Source organism: Lonchura striata, chromosome 4, assembly GCF_050655825.1.
Source record: "Lonchura striata isolate lonStrDom1 chromosome 4, ASM5065582v1, whole genome shotgun sequence".
Lineage (NCBI taxonomy): Eukaryota > Metazoa > Chordata > Aves > Passeriformes > Estrildidae > Lonchura > Lonchura striata.
In genome coordinates this window covers 38,346,806-38,360,557 of record NC_140706.1, presented here as the reverse complement: position 1 = coordinate 38,360,557, position 13,752 = coordinate 38,346,806, and the positions used below count along the sequence as shown (strand labels likewise).

General features: G+C 37.8%; 1 protein-coding gene across 5 annotated transcripts in view; it reads right to left on the bottom strand.

Moving 5' to 3' along the window:
• Positions 1–1,196: 1,196 nt before the first annotated feature.
• Positions 1,197–13,752, bottom strand: part of SPOCK3 (SPARC (osteonectin), cwcv and kazal like domains proteoglycan 3) — a 161,986-nt gene continuing 149,430 nt past the window's right edge. For all 5 annotated transcript variants that reach the window (XM_021555661.3, XM_085578000.1, XM_085578003.1 and 2 more), the window contains 3 exons: positions 5,195–5,257; positions 3,885–4,022; positions 1,197–2,887 (listed from right to left, as the gene is read on the bottom strand). In XM_021555661.3, the coding sequence (XP_021411336.1) occupies positions 2,718–2,887; positions 3,885–4,022; positions 5,195–5,257 (371 nt within the window). In that variant the 3' untranslated portion in view covers positions 1,197–2,717. The remainder of the gene's footprint in view (positions 2,888–3,884; positions 4,023–5,194; positions 5,258–13,752) is intronic.

Below are 13,752 nucleotides of genomic sequence, written 5' to 3'. Positions count from 1 at the left end.
CTGCATGACTGTAGTCATGAGGACAGGCATCTGTGCAAATTCTTGCATTTTATGGAACCCAGGAAAAAGCTTCTGAATGGTTTAGATATTTAGCACATTTACATCATCAGCCTTTACCTTTATTTATTCTAGCTGCTCCTGACTTCCTGCATTTATTTAATGCAGAAAAGAAGCACACAATGAAGTAGTTTCCAGTTCCTCTGGTATCATGAAAGGTAAGCAACACCACTGTATTAATCCACAGACAGTTACCTATCTTTTACAAAATAAAAGGATGTTTGCAAGGGAAGCTTTACACTGTATCAGCCTCTTCTCTGGCTTTTCCTCAGGAATATGTAACAATTGCAATTTTGGTTCTTGCTGTTTTAGTTTTGGACCACAAAAATAACCCAAAATTATCCATGTTCCCCACTGTCACTGTTCTTTATTGAATTTAACTATCTTGACTTACTTCTGAATTTATGCTAAGTAGCTTTAATACTCAGGGACTAAAATGCATCTATACTCCTCTTTCAGCTCAGTGGGGAATTTTCAGGGAAGAAAGAAAGAATAAAAACTTCTTTAAGGGTCTTCTGCATGACAGTTGTTTTCAGAAAGGTCTTCATACTGTAATCCCTTAGGTAAAACACATAATGAATTTTCTTTAATTTTTCTAATATCACAAGTTTTAATGAAATGCATTTTCAGTTTGTCATCTAATAACCACTTGTCACATGCAAAAAATTCCCCAGAACAGTACTTCCTGCATCAGCCAATAATGACAACACTTTTTCTTTAGCTTCTTTATTTAAAATCAGTTTATATATCAGTGAATTTCAGTCATAAGAAACTCTTTTCTGACAAAATCCCACTATCAGAATGGTACACTCTTAACTATCTTTTTTTAAGAAAATAACACAACTATGCCCCACAAATTATGGACCAAGCTTGAAAAGATGTCTCTCTTTCTTTACTATGTAATGAAGACAATCTCATAAAAGTACATAACAAAGCTATAGAAAAATCAGGGAAATTACAGAAAATCAGAAGCTCCCTAAGCCCTATTCAAATATTTTAAATGGAAATAAAACATTAATGGCTTTATTCAAATAAATACATATTTTAATAGGTAAAATGCATCTGAAACATGAATTCTTCCTGATTCTAAATTTCAGACTACATAAAAAGTCAAAATGATGGGCTATACTGGCCAAAGGTTGGTTACAAGAGCTTTTATTTTGCAAACTATACAGAAACAGTAAAAAAGAAAATGCATTATATTTTTCAATATTACATAAGATAAACATTAGATTTAGTATTTACCGTGTTGAAATTAATTCAAATAAGAATCTGATTTTTCTTTTATTAATGATGGAAAATCAGTGACTCATTTTTAAATTATACAACCTGCAGTAATACATTATACAGGTCATGTAAATTTTATTATGGGCAGAAAGAAACATATAGGATGTGAATGAAGATGGTGGAGTCCCAGAATGTCTACACAATTAATTAACATGCTAACATAAATACAGTGATTAAAGTAATTTTCTCTACAGTCAAATCTTAAGTGCTACTCTACACAATAAGTATAATCTAGACCACATGGTAATTACATAATAATAGGAAAAAAATTAAAATAATCCATTTTCTCCATTCCAGCAGCAGTACCTATACTGGTATTAATTTGGTAATTGGGTGTGCTTAGCTATTGCCTAACATCCTATACTGGTATGCATGCTAAAACTCTCTAGTTCTATTTTGCAAGGCACCTTTACAATACGTTCTATAAGTTTCTGCACTAGTAACAGAAAACAACATGAATTAAGATAAAGAGCAAAACTATTTCCCAAAATAAGAAAATAGAAAGCATACATTTATTAAAAACTACCTCGGGGTAAGTGACAATACTCTGAAATACAGTAATGTATAAAGATAATAAACTTTAAGCAAATCTTTTTCCCACTGTAAATATTTTACGCTAGTCTGATTAGAGAGAAATACAGAGAAACAACAAAGGGTGAAGCAATGATTACGTAAATAATGATAAAACTTGTATGACCTTGACATGAAACCAAACAAAGGAAGGACAAGAAAATTTTAGAATTACAGAACTGGTGCTTGTCCATGCTACTGCTTTTGAAAAATCCATTCAATAATCTAGCCATTTCCTAATAACAAACATAACTACAAATGAAAAGGAGGACTTTGCTACAGTTCTCCCCCCTGATTTTTCTCCATACCTCTGGTTAATTAAAGGCTGGTTGAGATGCTACTTGAGCATCAATGTTTTTCTACTGCAATACATTTCTGATTCATTAAATGGAGAGTTGCAGGGCCTGAAACACGGACGGAACTGAAGTTAAGTCACGGTATGCAATCTGAAGAGGACATGCACAGTCCCAAGTAAGGGCAAATATTTCTTCAGCAGAATTTTGAAGAGACTGGTTGACTTTCTAGTGTGTTTTGCACATATATATATTTTCAGTAGCACATAACAATTTTTTTTCAGGCTGGAATTCCAATGTGTTTTCTTCAGCGCAAAGGAATTTAAAAACTCAAAAGCACATGATATTCTTATTTAAACAAAAAAGTCTATGACTCCAGCTGCAATGTTTGAAATAATCATACAAAATATACATATTTGTTAGAACCCTTTTGATCTTTGAGAGCAAAGGGATTTTATGAAATATCTAATGAAATTTAGAAAGGTACAACATAGGGACCTCTTAATATTATCAAATATATCCATCATGATCATCGTCATCATCATCATCATCCCCTTCATCTTCATCATCATCTTCAATTTCATCTTCATCATTCATTATTTCATCTTCATCATCTTCATCATCTGTCCATTCATGGAAATCACCAGAGGCAAAATCACCTGAAGTCTCTAAATCAATAGCTAAAAAGGCAGGATAGTTATAGAAAAGACTCACAAGATACACTAGATATTTATAGTATATTTTGCATAATCATACAAAAGGCACACCAGAATATTTACTTTCAGGACAACTACAGAGTGTTACATAAAAATAAAATTGAAATAATACGAAGATTCTCTTGTCATAAAATATCCCCCTCAATATTGAATTAATTTCTCAATGTTAACAAAACAAGACAAATTTTATGAATTTGCAGAACTATAACGAATGCTAGGAATTATTTAAAAAATTTAAGTCCAACTTACAGGTGGCAATAAAGACTACTGATAATATACCCTGACTATTGTTCACTTCTTACGTATCGTCTTGGCCTATATCAAACTGTCCATTTATCTAGAAAAGATCTTGGATTAGATGGACAATAGGCCTGAGCTTGTACCTCAAATACTGTGTACAATTTACTCTCTGCTTTAGGCTATGTTCTTTTGTTGGAGATGTGAAAAGGAGTCATTAATTTAAAGAAAGAGGAAAAATACTTTTTTTTCATCTTTTATATCTGGGACATCAAATAAAGGTGACATGGGAATTCTTGGAAGAAGCTGCACAATGCTGTAGGGAAGGGAAAAATAAGGGAAGATTTTAGTGTGCTAAAAACTTCTGGCAATTCCCTCAAATATAAACTGAAAAAAATGTCAAATTGAATTCACTTGCATGCTGATTACCCAAAGGAATTTCATGAAACATTCCGGGACTTATCTAATGCTCCTCTAGAAAATTAATTTTTCCTGGGTTTATATGCACTATGCCAAGCACGTGTAAGGGGTCTATTAATAGTTGACACAGTAACAGGAGTTCCAGAAAGTAATGCAATAACAATAACAAATTATAATTTTTTGGGTTTTGTATCAGAATCCATGTAGTTGGGTTCCACACTTCTTACTGAAGAAATTTAACCTGGCTGGTAATCAGAGGCAATAACATGTCTAAACCAAACACCACAGAAGGTTCCTAACTTACCACATTCCGCTGCGCCGTTTGTTCTGGATCCTGACACCTCATTGCCGTATCTGTCCACACACCAGCACTGCCCCAGGCTTCCATGGCACTGACTTGGTTTGTAATACCCATCCTCATCACAGAAGGGGATGTACTGCCCTGCAAGATAGATATAGAGAGATATAGATAGATATGTTGAATAAGTATATTAAAGTCCATGTCTTGGCCAATGTCACAATTATAGCAGAAAGCATCTGCCTTTTCCTGTTTCATCATTTCAGACTTTACACTGATTACACTGTACTGCTTTAGCAGTACTAAATTCAATTGACTCAAAGTGACTGAATGGATCAAATATGGGAGGAAAAATATCACATATCAGTCTTGGACTAATTTCAAGTGATTGATTTCATTCATAAAGTGAGTGATATTTCTTAATTTTTTTTGTTGATCCTGTGATACATATTTCTTACTCTCAAATATCTCAGTCCAGATTTTCACTGTATTCTGGTGAAAAGGCTCAATGTAGGACCTGCTCCTGAATGGGAAGTTCTGTTATCTGTGAAGTACAAACAAGTCTGAACAGTAAGAGCCTGACTTCCCGACTAACTATCTACTACAAGGACCTATTTGTGTTTAATATGTATTTTACAAATCATCATATACTAATATTTAATTATTCCACCACAGAAGACAAATGCAGCAGAACACACCACAAAAAAAACCTGTAAAAAATTTGCATTTATATGTACAAGAGGGGCTTATTTTGTGAAGCAGTGACTTGTCTACAGCTGAACAATTCACTGTTTATCATTTGGACCAAGTGGAGATCACAATGAACAAAATATTCATATGAAAGCATTTGAAGAGATTGTTCTTGTTAGAAACCATCCTGATGAGAAATACAATTTTGATTGCTTCAGGCCAAGCCTTTTATTTTACACAGCTTTCACACAGTGGCTAGTGGTAAATGAAAACTTTACACTTCAGAAATATTGATGCAGTATAAACTGATTCACAACAAAGATTTCAATTACTTACAGAATATTACAGTTAAAGGATCAGCAGAAATACTACTTTAGGAATACCTTATGCTGTCCCCTCTGCACTGTAAAAATGTACCTTCTATCAGGGTAATAAAACAGATGTAAGAGCTTTTGGTAGGTAACATAATAAAACCAAGTTTAATAGCTTTCAAAAATTTCATAAGTTTTGCTGCTGAGATTTACTGTGGTCTATCTTCATTGGATTAATATTGATTTTGTGTTGCTGTTTAACTAGGGTTATTTATGTAAGTAATAAAACATTCAAAAGTATGATCTATGGCTCACCCAGGAGCTTCTTTCCTCCTTGCTGCTTCTGAATGTTACTGAGTTCTGTCTGGCAAGGTGGGTCTAAAACAACATAAAAAATGTTAAACAGGTTACACAGTATCTAGGACAGAAAGCACATGACTAGTTTTCAGTTTTCTATGTTGTAAGCTCACTCTACTGATCTTATGAAACACACATATGAAATAAAAGAATTACCTTGCTACAGCTTCAGAATTATGAATCTGCACATCACCATGGATTTGTGCAGAACCACACATATTTAACTCATCTCCAAGTGAGCATCTAGTCACTAGTCTGGAGGATTGAGGAATGCTAGACCAAAATAGTAACTCTATCACACCCTACTTTGCTGTTCTATAAAAATCTGTGCAACAGTGAAGCTTGCCTCATGTATTAGCTAAAAACAGGACAGATCTTTTAATTTCCTCCCTTTTGTCCTTTTTAGAAGTCATGTTCCAATTTTGTATTTCACATACCACACTAAGAAAATAAGACCTTTTTCTTCACTAAAGTTTGAGAGATTCAGTGATTCTCTGGCAACAATTTAAGACTGGATCCCATAGGTATGAAGGCCCATGTACGACAAACTTAAAAATGGAGGCCAAACTTTAGATTGCTTTAAGAAGCAGAATATGTATTAAAATTCAGTTTTCCATTATTCAGCTACAGCTTATTCTACTTCTGAATAATTTCATTTTTACTGTCCATAAAAGAAAGTAGCAGTATGCGCCATGAATGGGAAGAAAATAAGATGTGAATGTGTTTACATCACTGTTCAGTAAGTGAAAGAATCAAAGACATCAAAGCATTAATTAATCTCTGAACACTGGCACTGCATACCACATTAGACCATTATTAGCACCAGGCACTTCTCATTCTGAACCAGCAATAGCATTACTCAGTTTACTCACAGGTGTCTTTAGCTTGCACCGTTCCCAGACAAAATCTTACATTCCATGAATATTAAATGAATTTTCCATTTTAGCAGACTCTGATCATTTATAATACGTCTTTGCCATGTACTTAACTCAAGGATCCCCTTTTCTCCATACAAATAGAAAAATGTATTCTGAGCTGGTTTAAAGATGGTAAGACTGGCCCAGCCCATTGATGCAGAACACACCTAAGACCAGAACGCAGTCACTACACAGGGCACTCTAGTGACAAAGGCCTAGATGAAGTGAGGATCAAAAATATAGTTCTGGTGAACACTGACCCTCTTGGCTGGCACAACCTAGTTACTGCAAGAGGCCTTTGATATTATCTAAGACAGTAAATAAAATGTAGTATACAATAGTAATCCCTTACTGGTAGCAAGCTGTTCATTTATCTTGGTTTTATATTTTAGATAAGAATTACATATCCAAAATATTTAAAGCAGCTTATAAATGTTTCCAGTGGCCTCAGCTCTGGTGGGCCTGGCTTTTCAAACTAAATCTATAATGATTTTTTTAAAAGTGAAGCTCTTAAGGGTAGGCTCCACTTCCAAAATACTGTCAACAGGAGTCTTAATGCCAGAAGAAATTTTCAGGAGTTGTCTTTCCAGATGATGAACCAATTCCTCTGTGTGCTCTTGATTTGATATCACTGGGTGAGTATAGGATTTTAATAATTCAGTCTTTTAAGTATTTTTTGACGCTACAGTATCTTTTTTCGTTGTAAGAAATACTTTGAGGATGATCATGCTCACAATTTCATTACCTTTCAAAACTAAGAATTCTGTCTTCCCCAAAATTTGATGATTTAAAGTCTCTATACTACAACATTCTGAGAATCGATTATTTCTTAAATTAAAGGTATTCTCTACTACCATTAATTTAATAAATGACAGTCATTTATCATAAAAATATCAGAGTTCATAAGGATCTAGGAATGGGGTTGATTTGGCAGGGTTAGGTTAATGGTTGGGTAATGTCACAGAACATTTCTATTCAATTCTATTCTATTTTCTCCTCTCCTACAAAAGAGTTGGGAAATATGCCACTGAAGAAGAACTAGTCAAAGAGGAAGAATACATGCATTTTTTTCCCATGAAAAACAATCCTAAATGAGAAACATAGATATGCACACAAGAGCACTAAAGTGTGAAAATGTAAAGTTTACAGATAATGCCTAAAGGAAAAAAAACAAATCTTTTATAACTATAAATATTTGGTGGCATATTACAAAAAGGAACACCACTAACCAAGAGGTAACAAGGCAACACGAGGTAGTTATTTACCCAACACACTCTTTTTCTCAGAAGTTAGGTCTTCAAGACTCAAGCTTTGCTTCTCAGGCAAAAAGCAACAAAAACTCTTAACAATACTAAATCTCTCTGGTGCTTAAAACTGTCAAAGAGAATAGCAGGCTGGAAGTTCAACCAATTCCTTTTGGCTCACAGCACATTCTTTTTCCTCTCTTCCAAATCTCTTTATTTGTAGGTCAGTTCCTAAGTATGTAAAACTTTTTTTTTTTTAGATTTCTGAGATTATTTTTATAAGAAAATCAGTCACTGGACAATTTATGGCAGTCTTGAGCCAAGGGAAAAAAAAATCCTTCACAAAAATCATGGTTGTAGTTTCTCTTGAAATAGCAATGAATCTGACTGTTTGAAAATCTGAACACAAATAAGGTATCTAATCACTTTCATCCTTAATCTACTTTCACAGATGTGGTAGGAGTTGTCCTTCTGGACAATCAGTGCATGGCTAGGAGTGAGTCATGAGCCACACAACACCAGCCATTCACTGTTCATCAGTGCTCAAAGTACTGGAGAACCCCAGAGTATCCAATGCTATTAACGCTGGCCCTTGAGACCCCAATATCCAGTCATGTCAAGAAGTGTTTGAGACTAGCACAGTTAAGCTTTGATTTACCAAAATAGCACATTAACAGTTCAGATGGAGTCAAACTGTAGGTTTGACAATTATTTTTACAAGATAGGTCTCAAGGAGCTATTACTCACACAGTGAGCCTTCAACTTCCAGAGATTCTCCTTCTTACTCAAGAACAAAACACTGATTTTTCACCAATCAAGTAGGTAATATTTGGCAGAGCCCGTAAGTTCTGGAATATGGTCCACTGCAGATAAGGTTGCAGTGACATCTTGCCTGTACTTGGCATCAAGCATGATAATTGTTGGACATCCGAGGTTTGCACTTCAGTGATCTGAAACTTCAATACTGCAGTTAAAGAAGTCTGCCAGGGGATCTCATTTATGATCATCATTTATCTTGATAAAAGCATGTTGCATCTTCATTTGTAACTATCTATAAATATATTTGAAGTTGTTGCAATCTTAAGACTGGCAAGTACAAATCATTATAATTATCATTCTTCCGTAAGAGAGACTGTTTTTAAAGTGATGAAGATATCTTCCAGGTATGACAGACAGAAGAGTCTCTATGAAAACACATCTAGAGAGGTGCTGGACTAATAGATCCATGCAGAGGCCTGTAGTATACTTTGCTGCTAAGCATTAATATTCCCAGCAAAACTGGCTACTCTCCTACTCTAAGTCAGTGATGCAACAAAACAAGGCTGCAGTAATCAATTGAAAAAAATTCAGCCTATAAGAAGGCCACCATTGCAAAGGCCTCAGCATTTCAGTATTTCTGTAAGCACTAAAGTGTCATGTTAGCATTGAACAACTAAGGAAGTAAGTTTTGAAGATGGGTGCTGGAACACTTGCGTGGATTGTTGAAACTAGAGAGCCATAGTGACCAAAGTGTACAGAAGGACTTGCAAAGAGCACTGGCTCAGTGCAGATTTTGATGCATTGCAGAAATGCATTTTAATGCCTTAGATATACCTCAGAAATACTAAACTACATTTAAGGCAGAGTAAGGGCAGGAAAAAATGCAATAAGCATCACTGGACTGTACCTAAGTGTTTAACCATTAGTCAAGGCAAGACAACTACTACAGGAAGATCATCTTCTCCACAAGACCTGACTTCAGGATTCATAAAAAAATTGCCTATCTTGACTGGAAGTTCAATGCTCAGTAATAGGTCTAGTGTAGTGCAATCAAGCAGAAAGAAAGAATGAGGAAGAGTTTCAAGTACTTGTCTAATGCTGACAGTCTTGCGTGGTAAAACTAAGATCAAAGACCATGAGGGCTTCTTGGGAAATGACTCAGGCTAACACTATGTACTTTTAAAAAGTATAATGAAATTGCTATCCCAGTATGATACATATGGTTGATTAAATTTTGTAATCCCTTTAGAACAACATTAATCATGAAGAGTACTGTAAAACCACTGATCTACCCAGAAAGCACTAAGCTCAATGAATACAGAGAACTGCTCTACATGGCTTGAAGCGTTCTGTTAGTATCAACTTATTTTAATAAACATCAGAAAGAAGCTGCTGAATTTCTCAGCTTTTCCATCTCATTGATATTAATAGTGAAGGCTTAGTTAAGAGCCTTATTTAGATCATTCCATCAAGTAAAATATAACTAGACATGAACATATTCCAAGGTTCAGCATAATGATCCCAATTACAGAGAATTCAACGGGTCACTAACACACTAGGGAAGTAGGGCTCAGACAGTTGTGCAACAGCTAATAATAAGATATGACAAAAGAAGACTACAAGATTTTTTTGTCCTTACACCAAAAGATGGAGAATACAGCTTTTGATGACAAGGTTAATTTCGAAGGACAACAGGCATATTTAATGTGGAAGGGTTGCTGAAACTCAGATTTCACTTCATATTCAATGTTTAAGGAGACATCTTTTTATTATATACTCAAACACACTGTAGTAACAAAGACTATCTAATCTGTTTGAAATCAGAACCTTATCTCAACACCATTATCAAGACAGTGAGGAAACTGGTAAAAAAGGGAAGAAAAGCTTGATAATGTTGGGTTCAACAATGTGAAGAATCAGTGTCACTGAAAGATGGATCTGTTGAAGTACCATTAATAAAATTCCACAGTGTTTAGATCAGTCTTTACAATATCATTCTCAGTTTCTAACAGTACACTGAGCAAATATTATGTACAAAATGTGTTTATGTTGTGGTTTGACATGGAAAAAGAATTTTCTCGGAAGGAAGAGGTCAATTTGGATATTGACCAATTGAAGGTGGACACGCCTGTGAGAACACAGAGGGGTTAAAAGCAGAATTCCCATGGGAACTCGCTCTCTTTGGTTCCGGTCAGCCGCAGTGCAGCCTCTCCCCTGCCCGGCCGTGGCTGGGTGGGGAGGGGAAGGCCCATGGCCTGATAAAGGTAGGTCCCAAGGGTGGTGGAAGGACTGGAACCGGGCTGGCCCCTGCAGATGGAAGGGTGGAGAAATCTGGGATGCCTCCATTCCCCCCGCAAGAGTCTCTTGGCAGCGGTGGCTTGTCAGCAATTTCACCACGGGGAAGGAGAAGAGCAAGGGAGGGGGGGCCGCAAGGTGCCCAGCTGCCTGTGGGAGCCGGAGAATCTGGGCAGAGAGCCAGCCAGGGAGTCGGGACTTTTAACCCTTCCCTGAGAAATGAAAGCTTTGTGAAACTTTTATCCTCCTCAGTTTGAAAGAGAGGAAGAGAGACAGCTTGGACTCTGGGATGTTGGAAGGAGGAATTCTAGGTGGGAGGAGATGTCAGAGTGGTTTTTTAGCTGGACTTTTCCTGGTTGTCCATAGTCTGAACTGATTTTTTCTCCTCCAAGAGAGACTGTATTTTAGGAGGATGCCAGTGAGCCAAGAGACCTGCTTCAGCAGGGAAAAGACAAAAGTGGAGTGAACAGAGAAAAGGTTAGGGGGTTTGTGGTGGTGCCCCCTTGCCCTGGAAAGGAAAGAGAAGAGAAGAAGATCTCTGTTCTTGGACCCCCGGCCCCAGGGAAAAAAAATGGGGGGGGGACTGTGGTCCCAAAAAATGAAAAACTGAACTGTTGTTTTCTCCCCTCTTGGCAGGGCATCCTTGAAAGGAAAAATCCTAAAAGCAGTCTGTCCATCCATGCATTGGTGGTGAGGGCACTGTGCATGGAAAGGAGAGGGGTCACCATGGCAAACTTTTTCTCCGGGCGGTGCCATGTGTGACATGGAAACACAGGATGTGGAGCTGTGTTTCTTGGGGGGTCTGTGGCACAGGAGAGACTCTGTTCCCTCGATGGGCTGAGTATCGGTTGTTTGGAGGGTGGAAACCTGATTGGGGTCCAGATTGTGTCTCACTGTGGTTTGTTGGAGTTGGGTGGTGGGAGGAGGAATGCTTTGCAAAGTTTTCATTTTGAACTTTGTGTGTTTTCTTTTTTTTTTTCCCTTTTTTTCCTTTTATAGTAGTAGCTTAATAAAGTTTTTTTCTGTTATTAAGCTTGGGCCTGCTTTGCTCTGTTCTTGACTGCATTTCACAGCATTCAATTGCGAGATTGCATTTTCATGGGGGCACTGGCATTGTGCCAGTGTCAAACCATGACAGTTTATTAGCTAAGAAAATGCAAAACTACTTCAAACTGATCTGTGGAATTATTTTCTTCATGTGCTCTGGTTATGCCATAATATGAAAGTGGTGGAAAAAACTTGGACCATGTGTCATGGTTTGACACTGGCACAATGCCAGTGCCCCCATGAAAATGTGATCCCTACCTTGAATGCTGTGAAGTGGAATCTAGAATAGAGCAAAGCAGGCCCAAGCTTAATAACAGGAAAAAAACTTTATTAAACTACTACTACAAAAGAAAAGAGAAAACTAAAGAAGGGGGAAAAAAAAATCACACAAAGATCTAAATGAAAACCTTGCAAAACATTCCTCCCCCCACCACCCAACTCCAACAAACCACAGTGAGACACAATCTGGACCCCAATCAGGTTTCCACCCTCCAAACAACCGATACTCAGTCCATCGAGGGAACAGAGTCTCTCCTGTGCCACAGACCCCCCAAGAAACACAGCTCCACATCCTGTGTTTCCATGTCACACATGGCACCGCCCAGAGAAAAAGTTTGCCATGGTGACCCTTCTCCTTTCCATGCACAGTGCTCTCACCGCAATGCATGGATGGTCAGACTGCCTTTAGGATTTTTTCCTTTCAAGGATGCCCTGCCAAGAGGGGAGAAAACAACAGTTCAGTTTTTCATTGTTTGGGACCACAGTCCCCCCCATTTTCCCCTGGGGCCGAGGGCTCAAGAACAGAGATCTTCTTCTCTTCTCTTTCCTTTCCAGGGCAAGGGGGCACCACCACAAACCCCCTAACCTTTTCTCTGTTCACTCCACTTTTGTCTTTTTCCCAGCTGAAGCAGGTCTCTTGACTCACTGGCATCCTCCTAAAACACAGTCCCTCTTGAAGGAGAAGATTTGGTTCAGGTTGTGGCTAACACGGAAAAGTCCAGCCAAAAGCCACTCCTTGTCCCCCTCCCATCCAGAATTCCTCCTTCCAACATCCCAGGGTCCAAGGTGTCCCTCTTCCTCTCTTTCAAACCGAGGAGGGGAAAGGAAAATTCACAAAGCTTTCATTTCTCAAGGAAGGGTTAAAAGTCCGAACTCCCAGGATGGCTCGATGCCCGGACATCCAGCAACTCCCACACAACTGGGCACCCCGCAGCTCCCCCCGCTCCTCCTTCCTCGTGGTGGAATTGCTGACAGGACAGGACCGCCGCCACCTCTTTCTCTCTCCCCCTCGGGAGAGAAACCGGGGCCGGGGGGGGTGGGGGGGAACGCAGACATCCCAGATTTCTTCCACCCTTCCATCTGCAGGGGCCAGCCCGGTTCCAGTCCTTTCACCACCCTTGGGGCTTTCGGGCTACCTTTCTCAGGCCATGGGGCTTCCCCTCCCCCACCCAGCTCGTGGCTGGGCGGGGGAAGGTCTGCACTGCACGCTGACCGGAACCAAAGAGAGCGAGTTCCCCTGGGAATTCTGCTTTCAACCCCTCTGTGCTCTCAGAGGCGTGTCTACTTTCAATTGGTCAATATCTAAATTGACCTCTTCCTTCCGGAAAAAATTCTCTTTCCGTGTCAAACCACGACACCATGGTAGGCCACATGTAATTTTCTGGACTTCCTCTGGCAACAGGAAAGAATTATACTGCCCTCCAAAGACTAAGGGTTCTTATATATTAAGCTGAAATTATTGTGCTGGGATTTTTAAAAATTTTTTATTTTATAGACAAATGACCAAAATGTTATGTTATTTAAGAGCTACATTACTTCTGGGATGGATTATTTTTCATTTGCTAGTATTGGTAGCAATATATATATGCTTATGAAAAAATCAAACAAAAGTTATTGTTCTACTATAAAACAAACAAGGTGTTTTGAAAGTTTAAATGTTAACTTTTTAACAAGAAAGTTATCAAAGAAAAGATATTTGCTATTTAGTATTTATCTACAGAAGTACAGCTTTATTTTTACTTAGATTTACAACTGGCAGATGTAGCATGATAAAAACCTTTATTTCCACAGAAATCAGAATGAAACCATAAATGTTGAATGATAATGCAAATTTCTCATGAGAGTTTTAAGGGTACAAGTGAGAATTAAAAACTGATACTAAAACTTTCCAAAAGGCTGAGTTAGCTTAGCAATCTTTCCATCAAATCAGTTTTATCTCTTCTATCAGCAGTAGAAATTTGAACCCTAGTCGCTG